Source organism: Sapajus apella, unplaced genomic scaffold (assembly GCF_009761245.1).
Source record: "Sapajus apella isolate SASKATOON/1434 unplaced genomic scaffold, GSC_monkey_1.0 scaffold7, whole genome shotgun sequence".
NCBI classification, from domain to species: Eukaryota; Metazoa; Chordata; class Mammalia; order Primates; family Cebidae; genus Sapajus; species Sapajus apella.
Genome location: NW_022436947.1, coordinates 11,074,698 through 11,097,075, shown reverse-complemented (window position 1 = coordinate 11,097,075; position 22,378 = coordinate 11,074,698). Strand labels below are relative to the sequence as shown.

At 38.0% G+C, this 22,378-nt stretch overlaps 1 protein-coding gene across 1 annotated transcript in view; it reads right to left on the bottom strand.

Moving 5' to 3' along the window:
* Positions 1–22,378, bottom strand: part of COPG2 (COPI coat complex subunit gamma 2) — a 126,400-nt gene that overhangs the window by 30,492 nt on the left and 73,530 nt on the right. The window contains exons 10-16 of the mRNA XM_032275959.1: positions 15,521–15,654; positions 14,720–14,787; positions 12,212–12,400; positions 4,749–4,844; positions 4,199–4,442; positions 1,583–1,658; positions 483–586 (exon numbers count right to left, since the gene is read on the bottom strand). Coding sequence (XP_032131850.1) covers positions 483–586; positions 1,583–1,658; positions 4,199–4,442; positions 4,749–4,844; positions 12,212–12,400; positions 14,720–14,787; positions 15,521–15,654 — 911 coding nt within the window. The remainder of the gene's footprint in view (positions 1–482; positions 587–1,582; positions 1,659–4,198; positions 4,443–4,748; positions 4,845–12,211; positions 12,401–14,719; positions 14,788–15,520; positions 15,655–22,378) is intronic.

Below are 22,378 nucleotides of genomic sequence, written 5' to 3'. Positions count from 1 at the left end.
CACCATGTTGACCAGGATGGTCTCGATCTGTTGACCTTGTGATCCACCCGCCTCGGCCTCCCACAGTGCTGGGATTACAGGCTTGAGCCACCGCGCCCGGCCTGAGCATACACATTTTCAACAAAATATATGTACCTCCTAGAAAAGAAAGCAACTTAGCTATACGGGAACAATGATAGCATAAGAAAACGGGAAAAAGGTAAACCCATCCAAGAGGGAGTTCAAGGAGAACCAGGAATGTGTGAGCAATGTTTTTTAAAAATGTAAGGGCCCAATCTATATTCTTATAGATTGTTGCATAGGAATTACCATTACCAAATTAGAAAATATCCCATAAACACAGGTTTCTCTAGAAATGGAAGTGCATTCAAAGACAAAAACCAAGCATTCGCCTAATGAAGTGAGCTCATATGCAAATCATGAAATATGCTTCCAAGACACCATTTGAGGAACAAAAGTGTACATCCTTGGCTTTCACTGACCATTAAAGATGTATGTGGCATTCAGTGCCATCTGCCTCTGCTGCAGCACATTCAGATAGAAGGTAGCTCTGTCTCGTACCTCATCATCAGTATCCATCATACACCTGTCCAGGGGAAACAGAATAGTCATGTCACAGGACCCCAAAGATTTCTAATAGCTCTACTACCAAATCTGAAGGACGGAGCTCAGGTCATCATCTGATACTATCTTTTAAAAAGTGCTCAACAATAGCCAACAGTGGCTCCTAAAGTCTCCACAAATAAATCTTGGGTACTGTTCTGAATTATTAAATAAATATTATTATTGTGAATCACAAGCACTACACAAGTAGGCATTAAAATAACAAGGAGCACAAGAACATGAAATAGCAGTCTGGAGTCTTTTCTTCCATCTGTAACCACATGCCCCTTAGACTTAGACTTCTCTGTAATTAGGATATGGGAGTATGATACTTTCCAAGGATACTAAAAAGATAAATTCAAAATTCAATTGTTATTGCTCAGATGACAATCTGTTTTATGTAAACTAGCCAACCTTTGACTTGTAATTTATCTGCTTCAATTGTAAGATGCAATCACAGTTTGCTAAAGCAAGTCTCTTCCCCATCAGTCATGAAGACAATGAAAAACTATTATTTTCAACTGCATAGTGAATTATCTAATATCATTTTAAAGTAAGCACCTGTTGTACAAATTAAGGCACATGTATTAAGTCACTTTCTCAAAATCATGTGAAAGAAAGCCAAAGTCAAATGTGACATGTACCTAGCACATAAAATGCTATGGAGAACTAATCTTTTAGGGAATGGGGTTGGGGAGAGAAGCTCTATAAATAAGAGTGAGGAGTGATGGAAACATGTAGGCTACTGTGGAAACCAAGGCTAGGACACTTCATGAAGTGTTCGGTCAATAGCACATCAAATTGACTGAGAGGTATACATAGTTACTAAAAAGAGAAAGAAATTGCCATTTGCCCCTGACTTACTCCATTAGCTCTACTCTTAGGCCTTGTAGTGCATCTGCCCTATGGTACAATGAGCAGTTCACTATTTAACCATATGGAATTCTTATATTTTTTAAAAAGACATTATTTAACTTACCTCTGTAACAGTACAAGGATGCTTGGGAGAAGACTCTCATTCTGAGCCCCAAATTTAGCCAAAGCACTCACAGCAGCTATAATGAAGCATATAGTTATGCTGCATAAATACTCATTTCTCAGAGTTAGCAATAATCATTCAAAAAAAAAATTAGAAAAGTGTCCCCATGTTTAGTGGAGACAAATTCTCTTGTTTTATTGAGTGTTTCTTGGTCTTATTTCTTTGATACTGTTAAGCATAAACAGAATTCTCCAAGCCCAAGAGAGCCTGAATAGGAAAATCTTCCAAGCACTGAGGGAAAAGATTCATACAGATTTTCTGCAAGAGCTCTATCTCCACCCCACCACAACTCCTTATGTATCACACTGATGTGATTAAGCTCTAATCTCAAACAACCAGCACCAAGCATAAAAAGAAATTCTATTATTAAAATTCCTTTCATTCAACAAAGATTCATTGCACCAAACTTTTGTCAGGAATTGTACTGGGTACTGGGGCAGATAAAAGACATGTCCTGATCTCAAGGAGCTATACTCTAGTGGGAAGGACAGTTATGTAGAGAGAGAATTACAACACATCATAGTAAGTCCATGGAAGACATATATCCAGGATGCTATGTGAATACACAGAAAGGAACTAAATCAGAATTGGTGGTGGAAAAGTAAGACAGGGAGTTGACACATATGACCTGACCTAAAATTTTGAAGAACAAGTGCTGTTAGCCAGAGGAAAATGGCACGATAAGAATATTAGAGGCAGAGAAAATAAGAAGTTCAAATGGCCCCTGCCCAGAGAAGAAAGTGCGGTATATTACTGGACAGCTGGGCAAGGCTGAGCAAAGGAGCCACTCATGCTGGAGGGCAAGAAGAGACAAGGGAGAGAGTAGAAATAAAACAAAATTAGGGTATGGTTTAATCTCAACAGTATATCATTGAAGGATATTAAATATGAGCTAAATTTGTATATCTGAATGTCCTTGTTTTTAGCAGAGTGTAAAGAATAGGCTGGATATGTGTGAATCTAGAAGGAGTCACACTAGTTAGGCATCTGAAATGGATGACAGCCTCAATCAGCACCATGAAAATAGAAGAGACAATGAAGAAATATTAAGGAGACATAATTAAAAGCACTTTGATGACTGAGGGGATAATGAATGTGAGGATTTCAATTTGGGTTAGTTTGAATTTCAGGTTGAATTTGAAGTGGTTTAAATTATTTGGACAAACAAGTTCAGGAAAGAGACATGACTGGTGTCACAGCCTATCAGCAGAGCTCTGAAAATGATCACCAGGAAGAATGTAGATGTTGAGAAGACAAAACCCTACAGAGAAATAATATTTTAAGGAATGGGGCTGGGAAAAGCAGCACTATAAATAAGAGTGAGGAGTGATGGAAAGATGTAGGTTATTGTGGAAACCAAGGCTACGGAGTTTCACGAAGTGTTCAGTCAACAGTACATTAAATGGACTGAGTGTAAACAAAGGTAAGAACATTAAAGTATCTAACTTGATTTTATATTTTAACAACTAGTTTATAAGTAATTTTTTTTTTTTTTTTTTTAGACAGAATTTCACTCTGTCACCCAGCCTGGAATGTAGTGGCATGATCTTGGCTCACTCCAACCACTACTTCCCGGGTTTGAGTGATTCTCCTGCCTCAGTCTCCTGGGTAGCTGGAGCTACAGGTGTGTGCCACCATGCCCAGCTAATTTTTGTATTTTTTAGTAGAAACAGGGTTTCACCATATTGGACAAGCTGGTCTCGAACTCCTGACCTTGTGATCTGCCCACCTCGACCTCCCAAGGCATTCTTGCACCCTCTTTGCCCAACAAGTGTGGAATCTTAGTAGCCAGAACAGTGTTCACAGTCCTCAATGAATTCACAAAGTTGGGCTAGGCCTGCTACTTTACTCTCAAAGTGCTGGGATTACACGCATGAGCCACTGCGCCCAGCCATAAATAATTTTCAATAAAATTACTTCAGAGGATTTTTAAGGGACAGAGCTAGATAATACTGAGTTGAAGAGAAAACAGATAATAAATTCACAGAGGCAGCTAATAATGACTATTTCAAGTTTATCTCAGAGGGGAAGGAAAGTATAGAGTCAGGAGCTAGTGAAAGGCTCATAGATAGTTTACATCTCTAATGGGAGAGATTTGGATGTATTCATATGCTACGGGAAGAAAGATTAGAGAGGAAAAGTCACTTTTGGAGGCCAAGGCCGGCAGATCACCTGAGGTCGGGAGTTCAAGACCACCTTGACCAAGATGGTGAAACCCTGTCTTTATTAAAAAAAAAAAAAAAAAAGAAAAACAAAAAAACCCTACAGACACTCATATACAAATTCTACAAATATTCGTACTTGTGGCTATCACTGAAAAAAATGGATGAGCCATCATAGTATTCCTATCATACTGAAAGCCAAGGGTTATCTGTCTCTAATCTAAGGCAAAAATGAGGATGGAAATTGGAGTACAAAGAAAGACATCTGGGCCCTAAGCATGCTCTAAAATCCCACCATCCAACAGATCCCGCCACTTCATTTTCCAATTTCATATCACTCTCTTAAGTATTTCAGAAGATCAGCATCATCAGTATCAGTGTCCCAATGACTCACCAGCTCTGACAGCCTCATTCTCCAGGACAACCCTATTAAAAATAAAGCGGATATATTTGGAGGGGACAGGCGTTCTGGGGCCCTCTTTGCCCAGCAAGTGTAGAATCTTAGTAGCCAGAACAGTGTGTTCACAGTCCTCAATGAATTCACAAAGGTGGGCTAGGCCTGCTTCTTTACTCTCAGGGTTCTCTTCCACAATGCTGATTATGCAGTCCACAATGGCCCGCTTGTACTCAAAGCCTCCCTGCCAAAAAAGAAGATAAAATTGCTATTCATTCTAAGGACACATTTTGGAAAAATGCTCACACTCCAAGGTTCATGCTTATAATATTCAAATTTCATTTCCCACCTTTTATGAAAGAAACAAAAGTGTTTTTTCTCCAAGTGGGAAAGCAAAGTAATGGCATGTTTAGTAATCACACAGTGACCTCACTTGAGAGTCATACTGAGATTATAAAGAAATCTCCTTAAAACATGATGGTATTTATTTCATGGCAATCCTAAGAATTTAAGAGAGCAACTTCCTCTGATTAAAAAGTAGTCTACCTACATCATCTCGGAGCATGTTGGAGAGGAAAGTCATCATGACACTGTGCTTTCGAGGGTATTTCTGACAGAGAGCACTAATTGCCTGTACAACCACCACCTGCAGAAAAACAAACAGAACATTCATTTATGACTGTGACTACCACCTATAAAAAAATAAACCACCACCTGTAAAAAATAAACGCAGAAAAGACATTCATCTTTATAACTCTGGCTACTAAACATACTTTCCCACTTACTTACTGCAAGTTAAGAAGGCACTGTAGTTGCCTAAAATGACAATAATGGCTCTTCATGGAAGATAACCAAAGAGACCCAAAGGAAAATAAAAAACAATGTACAAATAAAGTTCATTCAAGCGATCCCTTCCCTCTACCTCAGACAAATAATCATATCAAAAATTTAAAGTGAACAGTAAAGGTAAAAAGCTTGAACAGACTGATTTCCATAGAAGAAATAGAGAAAGCTATCAAGGAACTACTTCACAAAATGGTTTCTAGGGGAATTTTACCACAACTTTGAAGACTAGTGTCACCTGGGCATGGTGGCTCACACCTTTAGCCCCAGCACTTTGGGAGGCTGAGGTAGGTGGATCACCAAAGGTCAGAAGTTCGAAACCAACCTGACCAATATGGTGAAGCCCTGTCTCTACTAAAAAAAAATACAAAAGTTAGCTGGGCGTGGTGGCATTCCCTGTAGTCCCAGCTGCTCAAGGAGGCTGAGACAGGAGAATTGCTTGAACCTGGGAGGCAGAGGTTGCGGTGAGCCAAGATCAGACTGTGTCTCAAAATAAGTAAATAAATAAAATAGAAATAAAGACCAGTGTTAAGATGTGTGAAGAATGTGAGATTTTACCCCACTTGTGGCTAACAAGTTAACCTGTCACAATTTCATGGATGCTGGTAGAAAACACGAGACTTCTGGCACAGATATAAAAGACAGTTAATTACTCACAGCAGTTGCAGTAGCCAGAGTCTGAGCATTTTGGGGTGGGTTTCCTGAGCCCCAGTCCCAAGGTGCTATGCAAAGACAGCCAGATAATATCTGGTCTTGCAGTAGGCTGCACTACCAGATAAGAACCCTCAGGATGGAACCTGAACATTTTACAGTAGGCAGTAAGCATGCCTGTCCTTCTGTCTGAAGGAAAACATTATTATATTGGACCATAAACACATTTGCTTTTTGCTCCAGAGAGAGTACTATTAGTATTTTCTAGGGCTGCAAGGAAATCTTCCCTTTCCTTTAGAGGGAGATATGATCTCTATCTTCTAAGGCTAGAAGATATCTTGTATTATACAAAAGTTGTGGTAATAGGAAACAAAGGGTAGTTAGCACCTAACTTGCAAGATGTGCAGAAATGAAAAGAGACTCATGGAGAATTTAGAACTGTCTACCAACAATCAGACAACCCCAAATCCATATATATAGTTTTGAAGCATAGAAAATGAAAGAAAATCTCTACAATCTTTTTATGAAGCAATGATACTTAAGCCTAATAAAGACAGTATATATGTACAGAAAGAAAAATTACAGACTAAAATCATTTATAAATATTGATGTAAAAATTCTAAGTTATATATTAGTTACTATAATCTAACACTAAAGAAATAATGCACTGTGATGAAATGAGGTTCATCAAGAATGGAAAGATGGTTCAGCATTAGAAAATTGATAAAATAACATCACATTAATGAGTCAAATGATTATATCCAAAATGCTGAAAAGCCTTTGTTAAAATCCAACATTCATTCCTAATAAAAATTCTTGACAAAAAAGGGAACAGACGATACGCTCACAATATAAACATATATACTTTAATCCTAATGCCAGCATATTATTTAACACAGAATCCTGAGAGGCATTCCCATTGAGGTCAGAATGGATGCAAGGATGCCACTATCTCCACAATTATTTAGCATTATGCTGGAGATATTAGCCAATGCAATTAGATAAGGGAAAACAATTAAAGAAACAAGAAGTGGAGAAGACAAAACAAACAAAAATATCTTTATTTTTAGATGACATGAGAGAAAATCCCAGAGAATAATAAAACTAATTCAATAATTCCCCAAGGTAGCAGGATATAAAATTTACATGCAAAACCAGTAATATTCATATACATGAATGATAACCAGGTAGAAGATAAAATGGAATAAAAAACATTTATAATAGCAACTATAAAGGTAAGTTATTTAGAAATAAGCATTTTTAAACCACTCAAAACTAATATAAATTATTTTTTTTTAATTCTTAAATAAAGGCTTAAAAGAAGATTTGAACAAATTAAAAGACATCCTTGTTCTTAGGATGTCCCAATATCATCCGGATATGTGTTCTCTCGTAACTTACGATTTAATGTGATCCCAACAGAAAATGTCAACAAGGTTTTTTTATGAAGCTAGACAACTTGATACTAAAGTTCATTAGAAAATAAACATGTGGCCAGGCACGGTGGCTCATGCCAGTAATCCCAGCACTTTGGGAGGCCGAGGCGGGCAGATCACCTGAAGTCAGGAGCTTGAGACCAGACTGGCTAACATGGCGGAATTCTCTCTACTAAAAATACAAAAAATTAGCTGGGTGTGGTGGCAGGCGCCTGTAATCCCAGCTACTCGGGAGGCTGAGGCAGGAGAATTACTTGAACCTGGGAGGTGGAGATTGCAGAGCCAAGATTGCGCCATTGTACTCCAGCCTGGGCAAAAACAGTGAAGCTCCATCTCAAAAAAAAAAAAAGAAGAAAAGAAAAAGAAACATGCAAGAATAGCCAGGAAAACAATGAAAATACAGAAATATGATGGAACGCTAAGCATCTTACAAAGCTATATTTAGAACAGAGTGTGGCAGTAGTATATGAATAAACAGACCAATATATGAGTAGAATAGACACTCCAGAAACAGACCCAAGTACATATGAAACTTTAGTATATGATAAAGATAACATCTCAACTTATTGGGGCAAAGATGGTCTTTACATTTTTTTTCAGCTTTCCTCTAATTGTTTATAAAAAAAATAAAAATATGTATTTTTTGAGATAAGGTAATATGGTTTAGATTTGTGTCCCCGCCCAAATCTCATGTCGAATGGTAATCCCCAACGTGGAGGTGGGGCCTGGTGGAAGGTGGCCAGATAATGGGGGCAGATTTCCCTGCTGGTGCTGTTCTCGTGATAATGAGTAAGTTCTTGTGAGATCTGGTCATTTAAAAGTGTGTGACACCCCTCCACACCCCTCTTGGTCATGCTCCTGCCATGTAAGACATCTACTCCTATTTTGCCTTCTACCATGAGTAAAAGCTTCCTTAGGCTGCCCAAGAAGCAGATGCTGCCATGCTTCCTGTTCAGCCTGCAGAACTGTGAGCCAATTAAACCTCTTTTCTTTATAAATTATCCAGTCTCAAGTATTTCTTTATAGTAGTGTGACAACAGACTAAGCAAAATCTTGCTCTGTTATCCAGGACAGAGTGCAGTGGCGTGATCAGAGCTCATTGCAGCCCCAACCTCCCAGGCTCAAGTGATCCTCCCACCTCAGCCTCCCAAGTGGTGTGCACCACCATGTTTGACTAATTTTTGTATTTTTTTTGTAGAGACAGGTTCTCATTATGTTGCCCAGGCTGGTCTCAAACTCCTGGACTCAAGCGATCTCCCTGCCTTGGCCTCCCAAAATGCTGGGATTACAGGTGTAAGCCGCCACATCTAGCCTTAAATAAAATTTTGGGGGGCAACTAACTGGGTACTCAATGGAAAAGGATTAAGATTGAATCTGTCATAATATACACAATAAAAAAATTCAATGGACTAGAGATCTAAATGTAAAATATGAAACTATAAATATATTAGATGAGAACATGAGTGAATTCCTGTATAATTTGAAGGGAAAGTCTTTTTAATTATGACTCAAAGTCAAATAAAAGACTGACAAATATGACTACATAAAAAATAACATTTTTGCATGACAAAAGACATCATAAGAAAAGTCAAGACAAATGACAAACTGAGACAAAATATTCATAACATGTTTCACAGATAAGAGCTAATATCCTTAATATACAAAAAATAATAATAATAAAGGAAACAAAAGACCAGAATCCTATAGAAAATGGGGAAAATGCAGTCGGGCATGGTGGCTTACGCCTATAATCCCAGCACTTTAGGAGGCCAAGGTGGGTGAACTTCTTGAGCTCAGGAGTTTAAGACCAACCTGGTCAACCAATCCTTTTGGCTTTCTTCCAATGGTGAAACTCTGTCTCTACAAAAAATACAAATATTAGCCAGGCATGGTGGCTTATGCCTGTAATGTAGTCTCAGCTACTCGGGAGGCTAAGGCAGGAGGATCACCTGAGTCCAGGGAGGTTGAGGCTGCAATGAGCTATGATAATGCAACTGCACTCCAGCCTAGGCAACAGAGTGAGAACCTGTCTCAAAAAAAGATGGGAAGGGGAAAAAAGCTAAAATTGAAAGCAAACTGAAATGAATTTATCTGTTTTTCAAGAGATTTGTCTAACTGCACTGAAAAAAAGGAGAAATAACCTACTTAGTCAACATTCTACTATTCTGTGTGCAGATGTTAAAAGATCAATTTTGAACTAGCAGTTATTTCCATACTATACATACATAAAACAACAATAATAATAACAGACACATATACTATTCTTAACTCTTTGTTATTTGATTTATACTTCACGATAATTCTATGAAGTAAGTACTATTATTATTCCCATTGTACAGCTAAGGAAACTGAGACAGTGAGAATTTACGTGACTCACCTGAGGTCACATATGTAATAGGTGGTAGAATCAGGATTTAAACCCACGGATTTTGATTCTAAAGGTCATTCTCTTCACCACCATTATGACTGCCTCCAAACCTTCTAACTCCTTCGCCTGACATTTTAAATTACTCTTGTGCACAGCTGCAGCCACTGCCTGGCCAAGGAGGGACAGGGAGATCTCAGTCCCAGCATCCTACTGTAGGGCAGTAGGTACTGTTGTAAATATGCTATCCTGTGCATAATTAAACATGCTATCCTGTGCATAATTAGGACAGTACCTACTGTCCTGCAGCATGATACTGTGAGACTGAAAAATAAGCAGACTCCTCTCCTCACAGCTTCTTGACCACACTGGTTGGGAGGTGCCCCACCCTCTCCGGTCCCAGCCCCTAGGTGCTATTTTGAGAGTTTAACACTGGGCTGTGCCCTGCCATCAGCCTGAGTTAGGGATGATGCAGTTGAAACTGCTATTTGGCCAAGAAGGGACAGGGAAACCACGCTATCCTACACATATTTAGGACAATACCCACTGCTCTGTAGCAGGCTGCTGTGAGAATGACACGTAACCAGACCACACTTCTCACAGCTTCTTGTCTACACTGCATACCTGGGAGGGACTCCTCCCTCTCTGCTCCCAGGCCCACGGCAAATTTTGGTGGTTTAATGTTGGGCTGTGCCCCAGCTTGGGTTGGGTTCAAGTTGATGTGGCTGTAGCCACCACTTGGCCAAGGAGAGACAGGAAGTCAGGCTCTCCTACACACACTTAGGACAATACCCAATGTTCTCCAATGGGCTGCTGTGAGACCAAGATCCAAATGGACCACATTCCCCACAGCTTCTTGCCCATGCTGCTCACCTGAGGGGTCCCCAGTCTCTCTGGTCACAAGCCCATGGCTGGCACCATTTTGAAAGTTTAAAGCTGGGCTGTGCCCTACCCTCAGGCTGAGTTTGAGGTGAGGTGGCTGCAGCTGCCACCCAACTGGGGGAAGGACGGGATATCAAGCTCTCCTAAACACAGAGCATAATACCCACCACCCTGCTACAGGCAGATGTGGGACTGGGGACTAGCCTACCCAACCCATTGCAGCTTCTACCAACACCGACATGGACTGCTTGTGTCCCTGTGGGCTGCTCCAACACCACTACTGCCCATCACCCACACCACACCAGCTGCTAGGGGCCTGAGAACCCACCCACACATTGGGCGCACTGGTCTCAATATTTGTTTCTAGCAAGCCACCTGGAAGCCTAAGAATAGCCCTCTAGTACCCACAAACACTGGAGCCAGTGTAAGCTGGACCTAAAAATAGGCACACTCAGTGCACTGCTGCCACTACTGGGGCCCAAAGATTGACTAAGTATGTGTCCAGGTCCCCAGCTAAACTTCACCACAACCCCACCTAATACCTGTACCCTAAGTCACTGAGGAATCACATAGACCACTGACCCTGTATACGGCTCAAGAGGTCATACAAAGATCCCACTACTACAGGCACTCAAAATCAAAGCCAAAGTATCTTAATCAGTAACAAGTATATGTCTTTAGGAAAAAGCTCACTCCTACGAAAGCAATTTGAAAAAACTGGAAGAAGCAACTGCTATACCAGATGCCCCAAACTGTCTTGAATATACGGGTAAAGTTTGTGTACAAAAGCAATTTGAAAAAACTGGAACAAGCAACTGCTACACCGGATGCACAAAACTGTCTGCTTAAATATACGGGTAAAGTTTGTCTCTTAAAAGTCTGGATGCATACTAAGTAGAGAGTAAATGGGGTTAGTTATACTATTTGACTGAGTATAAAGAAAGAATGAAGCAATAAAATGTTTCTACTTTTATTCTTTTAGCTGAAATTTATTGTTTTTCTTTCTTTTTTAAAAATCATCTCTGACATACTCTCACCAGTTCTATTCAATCCTGTTCTGCAAGTAAACATTACAAAACACTGCTCAGAGAAATTAAAGATCTAAATAATGGGAGAGATATATCATATTCATGAAATAGAAAAATAATGTTAAGATGTCAGTTCTCCCCAAATTGATTTATAGATTCGACACATCCTAGTCATAATCCTAGTAGGATTGTTTAGTAGAAATTGATTAGTAGATCAATTGTTTAGTAGAAATTGATAAACTGGTCCTAAGTTTCTAGGAAATGCAAAGGAACCAGAATATTAAAAAAGAAAAAGCTGGAAGGCCACACTACTTGACATTTAAGAGGTACCATAATGCTACATTAATCAATATTAGTGTGGTACTGGTACTGGATTGAAAAACAGTTTAGTAACATGATGGGAAGCCCAAAAATATACTTAAAATTATATGGCTATTTGCTTTGTAGATAAAGGTGCCAAAGCACTCCAATAGGGAAAGGAAGTCTCTCCAACAAATTATGGTGAAATAAAGTAGATACTGGTATGGAAAAAATACTGACCTTACCACACAAACAGTAATTCAAGTTGGATCATTTTCTAAAATACAAAAGCTAAAACCATAAAGCATTTAGACTAAAATATGAGGAAATATCTTTATGACTTGAAAGCAGATAAAGGATTCTTAGGGGACTGTAATAACTATGAGAGATAACATGATAAATTAGACTTCATAAAAATTAAAACTTCTGCTTCTCAAATGACACTGTTAAGAAAATAGATAGGCAGCCTAGAGCCTGGGAAAAAACATGATCACGTTTGAACTCTTACCTTGAACTCATCTGAGATTTCAGACACAAAAGAAGATATCTGTTTCATGAGCCTGTCCACACTGCTCTCACTTCCTGTTTTGAGGAGTGTAGTAATGGCTAGGGTAGCAATGCTTCTGTTTGAGTCTGTGATTAAGTTTTCTAAGTCCAGATTGCAGGCAGTAACAGCAGAGGGGTGCTTCATTGCCACCTTGTAGAAGGGCAAGAAAAAAATTAGGCAAATTGCTTTTGATAAAGGCTAGAACTTAAATTTTAATTGAGGTAAGTGGCAATCCAAAGAGGACAGGATAGGTGAAAAGTAACTGTTTCAAAAAGAATGATTCCACTTAACAAGGTATATCTTTTCATAAATGATCAACTCCCAGAGTATAGCATCATACTCTCTTTTGTTAGGTTCCTGTAACCTTTCTAATGTTACCATTTTTAAAAAAATTATAATTGGCCTGATCAGGCACAGTGGCTCACGCCTATAATCCCAGCACTTTGGGAGGCTGAGGTGGACGGATCACTTGAGGCTAGGAGTTCTAGACCCTGGCCAACATGGTGAAGCCCTGTCTCAACTAAAAATACAAAAATTAGCTAGGCATGGTGGCAGATGCCTGTAATCCCAGCTACTCAGGAGAGTGAGGCAGGAGAATTGCTTGAACCTGGGAGGTGGAGATTGCAGTAAGCCAAGACTGTGCCACTGCACTCCAGCCTGGGTGACAGAGTGAGAGAGACTGTCTCAAAAAAAAAAAAAAAAAAAAAAAATGATAATTGGCCTGTATTTCCTTATAGTGCATGTGTTCATATATGTCTACTCTACTAGATGTTAGGAGCACAGAGAACAGGAGGATCTAGCATAGTAGACAGTGCTTGACAAAGACTTAATATCTTATCACTTAGAAAAGACTTCTGCATTGAAATACGCAAACTCCAGCCTAACTGCATTATCTATGGTTACTACGAGGTCCGCCATTCTCCTGCTTCCTTGTTTTTGTTGATGTTGTTCCACCTCTTTGTCTATCCCAATACTGGTATAGAATCCCTTACCCATAATTTGGAAAATCTGAAAACACTCTGGAAAGCAAAGCATTGGGATGAAAATGCATTTAACAGCAAAACATGACACAAACTAATGTGACTCTTTAATTTATACCACCTGACAAGAATAGTCATGTGTTTTGTGCAAAAATGTTTATGTGTTTTAATGGTGGGACGCTGCCCCAAGCTCACTGGGGTTCGTAAATAAGAGACAGCATGATATAAGCTTGCTAAAATTTATCTAAAAGCAAATTCTGAGACACATCTGGCCCTAAGATTATAGATAAGGGATTGTGGACCTGTATCAACTCAACACTTTTGGCCAGGCATGTAGCTCAGGCCTGTAATCCTAGCACTTTGGGAAGCCAAGATGGGCAGATCACCTGAGGTCAGGAGTTTGAGATCAGCCTGGCCAACATGGCAAAACTCTGTCTCTACTAGAAATACAAAAATTAGCTGGGCATGGTGTCAGGTGCCTATGATCCCTGCTACTCGGAATGCTGAGGCATGAGAATCGCTTGAACCTGGGAGGCAGAGGGTGCAGCGAGCTGAGATTGCGCCATTGCACTCCAGCGTGGGAGATACAGTGAGACTCTGTCTCCAAAAATAAAAATAAAAACACACAATTTAAACTGTTGTTCCATAAAGGTTTCTTCCATGGCTGCTCTAAACTTTTCTTTTCTTCAACTGTTTATGTACCTAATTTATAATTATGTACTGCCTATGACAAGTCTTCCACTACATTTAACTTTCATTTAAATTTTTTATGCTTATTTAATTTATTCTGTGTTTCTGTATTATATCCTCCAAATCTACACTGTTTAATAAGGTAGCCAACAGCAACATGTGAACTACTAAGTATTTGAAAGGTGGCTACTCCAAACTGAGTATGCTATAAATACAAATATACTTTATGTCAAAAACTTAAGATATGTCAAAATATCTATTACATGTTGAGATGACATATGTATTATGATAAGATATACTATTAAAATTAATTTTACCTTACAAATTTTAATGTGGTTATAAAATTAAAAATTATATATGAGTTTCACATTGGGTTTCTATTGGACAGTGCTGCTGTAGACAAGCACTGTGCAAGAGAACTTTCTTCAGTGATAGAAATGTTCAGTATCTGCACTGTCCATAGCCACTAACCACATGTGGCTGTGAGTACAAGAAGTGTGGCTTATATGACTGAGGAACTGAAATTTTTATTTTAATTAATTTAAATTGAAATGGCTACCATATTGGACAGTGTGGCTCTTGAATATAAAATGCTTAGAAGTCAGAAATGAGTTATAATCTTCAGCTAAATAATAATCAAAATGGGCATATCCAAGGCCACAAATACAAGTGAAATGTTGTAGAGGTGAAGCCCATAAATCATATATATTAACCTTGGAGAGAAAACCAAATGCTTCACATTTAATGGTTGTCAATTAAACATTGATAGAAGTCAATATGATAGCAAAGGAACACTTACCTTGTTCAAGGTCCTCACAGCTGCATATCTCAAGGCTGGCTTAGGAGAACTACAGAAAAGTTGAAGAACTAAAAAATAGTAATAATATATATATATAATATTATGTATATATAACGTGAATACTCCTGGCTTAGGAGAACTACAGTTGAAGAACTAAAATATAGATATGGATAGATATAGTAAATATTACTTATATATACTGTGAATATTCCTCATTTCATCATATACCACATAGCTGAAAATATAGTACATAATTAATCACATTCAAAGCTTGCATAAAAAATTTTTATCAGAGCATCAAAAATTTAGATGAAAAATGTAACATCAAAATAGAAAAAGCACTTTTGGTCAGTTATAAAAACTTTAATAGAAAACGAAGTTTGCTCTTTTTCAAAAAAATTAGCATGCCCATTAATACCTGAACTTAAATCGTGGAAATATTGACAGTTCTGAAAACAAATAGGCTTTTTAAACACCAAGGAAAACTATAGAATGTTTTCAAAAGTTTCATATGGGGAAATAAAAACTTTTTTAAAAAGTAATAAATATTAGTAAAATAAATGACATACATATAAATAAAATTCTTTCAAAAGTTTTATATAGAGAAATAAAAACATTTAAAAAAGAATTAATAAAGTAAGGAACAAGTAAAATAAACTGTCTACATATAAGCTATCAGAATGCAAAGGCAGTATACACCCAGAGCTAACTTCAAAAAACAACCTATTCTGCACACCTATGAAACTTAAAGCAAAAGCTTAAGAACAAAAACAAAAGCCAACCATCAAATATAAAACAAACCTGAAACAGCAGGTGCCAACTCTCTTGCAGTGCAGTTAGGAAGATGGATGATAGCTGAAGCAGCTTCATAAATAACCATTTCATGTTTATTTCGCAAGCAGCTCTCAATGAAATCAAACAGGGGACTTTCATGGCTGTCAGTGAGTATTTATAGGCCATTATTTAGATATCAATTAGAGAGGCAATATGCATAAGGATTAAAAGCACAGGCAGATTGAGAAGTACTTCTGGAATGGTGGATGAAGGATTTCCGAAAATTCATTTCTCCACAAAGCAGTTAGAATACTGGCAAAATTGTCAAAATCAACTTTGTCAGAACTCTAAAAAGTTAATCAAAGATTTGCAAAATCCTCAACATCTATTTAAGAAAATAGCTGTATCTTGGTAAGAATGGTAACCTTTCTGGTGTTTTAACCTGCCTCATTCTCAATTTCCAGGTACCTCTTGCTGGTTCCATAGTAGCCTTGGAAACCAGCAGCCTCAGAACCACAGTAACTGTGAATGCCAGCAGCCTAGCTGCAAAAGCAGCTCTGCGCCAAAACCTCATTACCAGAGAATTGTCACTGTGACAAATTAGCCCATTCACAGGCTAATCTTTATTCCACCTGACTCAGAGCTCACTCAGTGTGAAAAGCCCTATGCCCAGAGAGTTTGTTCACACAAACCAGTAGTATTTGGTTAATCTTGCAGCTGCCAGAAGCAGCAATTTTAGCAGGGGCAAAGTAGAACCTGGCCAAAAAACTTAAAAGGAAAATTTGGGAAATAAGATGTCCTTAGGGGACTCTGAAAATTTCTAAAATATTTCTGGAAATATAAAAGGTCATGTGCAAGTGGAGGGCTAAGCAAATACCCACTAAGGACCTGATAGAGCTCCACTCTCTAACCTGTGCTTGACTCTGAGGCTCCGCACAAAGCAGGAAGTGAAGGCTAAGGCAGAGCTGTGAACTACCAGGACATGGAAAGCATGCCCTAACATACACAGCATCCCTTGGAAAATGATGGGAGATATACTAGTTTAAAGCATTTAAGAAAACCTGTCATATCATTACTTGTGACTCAGCCAATCAAACAAAGACTTCTGTAATCTTTATTTTGTATCTTGTTTCGATACAAAATACAAAATAAACATTACAGAAATAGTCCAGGAAGGTCACTAACAACAACAAAAATAACAAACCTATGGGATACGGGAAGGGAAAATATGATTACCAGTGTTGTCACATTATAATATTTAAAATACAATGTTTTGACAAAATAATTATGAGGCACAGAAAGAAATAGTGAGATATGACCCAACCTAAGAATAACTGGTGTTCCCAAGGAAGAGGAGAAATCTAAAAGTTTAGAAAACTTATTTGAAGGAATAATAAAGGAAAGCTTCCCTGGCCTTGCTAGACATCCAAATACAAGAAGCTCAAAGAACACCCAGAAATTCATCACAAAAAGATCATTAACTAGGTATATAGCCATCAGGTTATCTAAAGTCAAGATGAAGAAAAGCATCTTAAGAGCTATGAGGCACAAGCATCAGGTAAGCTATCAAGGAAAACCTACCAGATTAACAGCAGATTTCTCAGTAGAAACCCTATAAACTAGAAGGGATTGGGGTCCTATCAATAGCCTTCTTAAACAAAATAACTATCAGCCAATAATTTTGTATCCAGTGAAACTAAGCTTCATAAATGAAGGAAAGATAAAGTCTTTTTCAGACAAACAGATGCTGAGAGAATTCACCATCACCAAGCCAGCAGTACAAGAACTGCTTAAAAGAGGTCCTAAATCTTGAAACAAAACCTTGAAATACACCAAAATAGAAACTCCTTAAAGAAAAAAAAATCTCACAGGGCCTATGAAACAGTAACACAATTTAAAAAAAAAAAAGGTATTCAGGCAATAACTAGTATGATGACTAGAATAGTACCTCACATCTCAGTAATCACATTGAATATAAATGGCCTAAATGCTCCGCTTAAAAGATACAGAATGGGCTGGGCGCGGTGGCTCACACCTGTAATCCCAGCACTTTGGGAGGCCAAGATGAGCGGATCATGAGGTCAAGAGATCCAGAACATCCTGGCCAATACAGTAAAACCCACCTCTACTAAAATACAAAAATTAGCTGGGCGTGGTGGCGCACGCCTGTAGTCACAGCTACTCAGGAGACTGAGGCAGTAGAATTGCTTGAAGTTGGGAGGCAGAGGTTGCATGCAGTGACCTGAGATCTCACCACTGCACTCCAGCCTGGTGATTGGTGAAAGAGCGAGACTCTGCCACAAAAGAGAAAAAAGATACAGAATGACGGAATGGGTAAGAATCCACCAACTAAGTCTGCCATCTTCAAAAGACTCACCTAACACAAAAGGATTCACATAAACTTAAGGTAAGGGGGTGGAAAAAGGTATTGCATGCAAATGGACATCAAAAGTGAGCGGGAGAAGCTATTATATCAGACAAAACAGACTTAAAAGTAAAAGCAGTTTAAAAAGACAAAAAGGGACATTTATATAACGATAAAAGCACTAGATCAACAAAAGTATCACAATCCTAAATATACATGCACCTAACACTGAATCTCCAAAATTTATAAAACAATTACTACTAGACCTAACAAATGAGATAGACGGCAACTCAATAATAGTGGGGGACTTCAATACTCCACTGACAGCACTAGACAGGTCATCAAGACAAAAAGTCAACAAAGAAACGATGGACTTAAACTATACCCTAGAAGAAATAAACTTAACAGATATTTACAGAACATTCTACCCAACAACCGCAGAATATACATTCTATTCATCAGCACATGGAACTTTCTCCAAGATAAACCATATGAGAGGCCACAAAACAAGTCTCAATAAATTTAAGAAAATCAAATTTATATCAAGTACTCTCTCAGACCACAGTACAATAAAATCAGAAAAAACTCCAAAAGGAACCTTCAACACTATGCAAATATATGGAAATTAAAATCTGCTCCTGAATGATTATTGGGTCATCAATGAAATCAAGATGGAAATTTAAAAACTGTTTGAACAATAGTGTATAAAAACCTCTGAGATACAGCAAACAAAGGTGCTAAAAGGAAAGTTCATACTATTCAATGTTTACATCAAAAAGTCTGAAAAAGCACAAATAGACAATTTAAGGTCACACCTCCAGGAACTAGAAAAACAAGAACAAACTGAATCTAAACTCAGCAAGAGAAAACAAATAACCAAGATCAGGGCACAACTATATGAAATTGAAACAACAACAACAACAACAAAAATACAACAGATAAATGAAACAAAAAGCTGATTCTTTGAAGATAAACAAAATTGATAGATCATTAGCAAGATTAACCAAGAAGAGATAAGGTCCAAGTAAGCTCAATTAAAAATGAAGCAGGAGACATTACAACCAATACTACAGAAATACAAAAGATGTTCAAGGCTAATGAATACCTTTATACACACAAGCTAAAAAATCTAGAGGTGATGGATAAATTCCTGGAAATACACAAACACTCCTAGATTAAACCAGAATGAAATAGAAACTCTGAACAGACCAATAACAAGCAGTGAGACTGAAATGGTAATAAACAAGTTGCCAACAACAACAACAAAAAAGTCTAGAACCAGACAAACTCAAAGCTGAATTCTATCAGACATTCAAAGAATAATTGGTACCAATCCTATTGAAACTATTCCAAAAGATAAAGAGTGAATCCTCCCTAAATCATTCCAAGAAGCCAGTATCACCCTAAAACCAAAACCAGGAAGGACATAACAAAAAAAAATAATAATAAAACTACAGACCAAAATCCCTGATGAACACAGACACAAAAATCCTCAACAAAATATTAGCTAACCAAATTCAATGGCACATCAGAAAAATAATCCACCATAATAAAGTGGGTTTCATACCAGGGATGCAGGGATTGTTTAACATATACAAGTCAATAAATGTGATATATCACGTAAACAGAATTAAAAACAAAAATCACATCATCATCTCAATGGATGCTGAAAAAACATTTGACAAAATCCAGCATTCCTTTATGATTAAAACCCTCAGCAAAATTGGCATAGAAGGGATGTACCTTAAGGTAATAAAAGCCATATATGACAAACCCACAGCTGGCATTATACGGAACAAGAAAAAGTTGAAAGCATTTCCCCTGAGAACTGGAACAAGCCAAAGATGCCCACTTTCACTACTTCTAATCAACACAGTGCTACAAGTCCTAGCCAGAGCAATCTGAGGAGAAAGAAATAAAGGGCATCCAAATCAGTAAAGAGGAAGTCAGACTCACTGTTTGCTGATGATATGATCATTTTCCTTGAAAACCCTAAAGATTCCTACAGAAAGCTCCTAGAACTGATAAAAGAATTCAGCAAAGTTTCTGGATACAAGATTAATGTTCACAAATCAGTAGCTCTTCTATATACCAATAGCAGCCAAGAGGAGAATCAAATCAAGAACTCAACCCCTTTTACAACAGCCTGAAAAAAAAAATACTTAGGAACATATTTAACCAAGGAGGTGTAAGCCCTCTACAAGGAAAACTAGAAAACACTGCTGAAAGAAATCACACATGACACAAACAAATGGAAACACATCCCATCCTCATGAATGGGTAGAATCAATACTGTGAAAATGACCATACTGCCAAAAGCAATTTACAAATTCAATGAAATCCCCATCAAAATCATCAAAATACCACCATCAAAATACCAACCATCATTCTTCACAGCATTAGAAAAAACAATTCTAAAATTCATATGGAACCAAAAAGGAGCCCACATAGCCAAGGCAAGGCTAAGCAAAAAGAACAAATCTGGAGGCACCACATTACCGGATTTCAAATTATACTGTAAGGCCATATACCAAACAGCATGGTAGTAGTATAAAAAAAGACACACAGACCAATGGAACAGAATAGAGAATGCAGAAATATACCCAAATACTTACAGCCAACTGATCTTTGACAAAGCAAACAAAAACAAAAAGTGGAGGAAGGACACCCTTTTCAATTAATGGTGCTGGGATAATTGGCTAGCCACATACAACAATCTTATACAACAATCAACTCAAGATGGATTAAGGACGTAAATCTAAGACCTGAAACTATAAAAATTCTAGAAGATAACACTGGAAAAATCCTTTTATACATTGGCTTAGGCAAGGATTTCATGATCAAGAACCCAAAAGCAAATGCAGTAAAAACAGATATTAAATTGCTGGGACTTAAACTAAAGAGCTTTTGGACGGCAAAAGGAACAGTCAGCTGAGGAAACAGACAACCGAGTGGGAGAAAACCTTCATGACCTATACATCCGACAAAAGACTAATAACCAGAATCTACAACAAACTAACAGATCAGTACGAAAAAAACAATTCCATCAAAAAGTGGGCTAAGGAAATGTGTAGACAATTCTCAAAAGATATATAAATGGCCAACAAACATATGAAAAAAGTGCTTATCATGACACTAATGATCAGGGAAATGCAAATCAAAACCACAGTGTGATACCACCTTACTCCTGCAAGAATGGCCATAATAAAAAAAAAAAAACAAAAAACCAACAACAACCACAACAACAACAGTAGATGTTGGGGTGGATGCAGTGAACAGGGCTTCCACACTGCTGGTGGGAATGTAAACTAGTACAACCACAATGGAAAACAGTGTGGAGATTCCTTAAAAAACTAAAAATAAAACTGCCATTTGATCCAGCAATCCCACTACTTGGTATCTATCCACAGGAAAAGAAGTCATTACACAAAAAAGATACTTGCACGTGCATGTTCACAGCAGCACAATTTGCAATTGCAAAATCGTGGAACCAACCCAAATGCCCAAGGATCAACAAGTGAATAAGGAAACTGTGGTATATTTATATGATAGAATACTACTCAGCTATAAAAAAGAATGAATTAATGGCATTCACAGCCACCTAGATGAGACTGGAGACTGTTATTCTAAGTGAAGTAACTCAGGAATTGAAAACCAAACATTGTATGTTCTTGCTTAAATTGGGAGCTAAGCTAAGAGGATGCAAAGGCCTAAGAATGAAACAATGGACTTGGGGGACTTGGGTGAAAGAGTGGGAAGGGGGCGAGGGATAAAAGGCTTCAAATATGGTGCAGTGTATACTGCTCAGGTGATGGGTGCACCAACTTCTCACAAATCACCACTAAAGAACTTATTCATGTAACCAAATATCACCTTTACCCCAATAACTTACAGAAAAAAAATTTTTTAAATAAGTATTTACAACATCCTAAATATGAGTCTTTTCCTTCCTAAGTGGCACCAAAAGTAGCTTCTTTCAATTCCAATCAACAAACTATAATTGATTAGAACCATAGTTATTAGCCAACATTCTAATAGTACTACAAAACTCTTGCAGTTAAACAGCAGTTTATAAATTACATATAATTCCTATACTTTAATATTAACCCATCATAAATTCTACTACATTAAAAAATATGATTCAGCTGGGCATAGTGGTTCACGCTTGTAATCCTAGCACTTTGGGAGGCTGAGGCGGGTGGATCATCTGAGGTCAGGAGTTCGAGACCAGACTAGCCAACATGATGAAACACCGTCTTCACTGAAAATACAAAAATTAGCCGGGCGTGGTGGCTCATGCCTGTAATCCCAGCTACCCAGGAGGCTAAGACAGGAGAATCGCTGGAACCCAGGAGGCGGAGGCTGCAGTGAGTAGAGATCACACCACTGCACTCCAGCCTCGGTGACAATGCGAGACTCTGTCTCAAAAAAGAAAGAAAAAGAAAAAGAAAAAAAGAAAAGAAAGAAGAAAGGGGGGGAGGGGAGGGGAGGGGAGGGGAGGGGAGGGAAGGAAGGGAAGG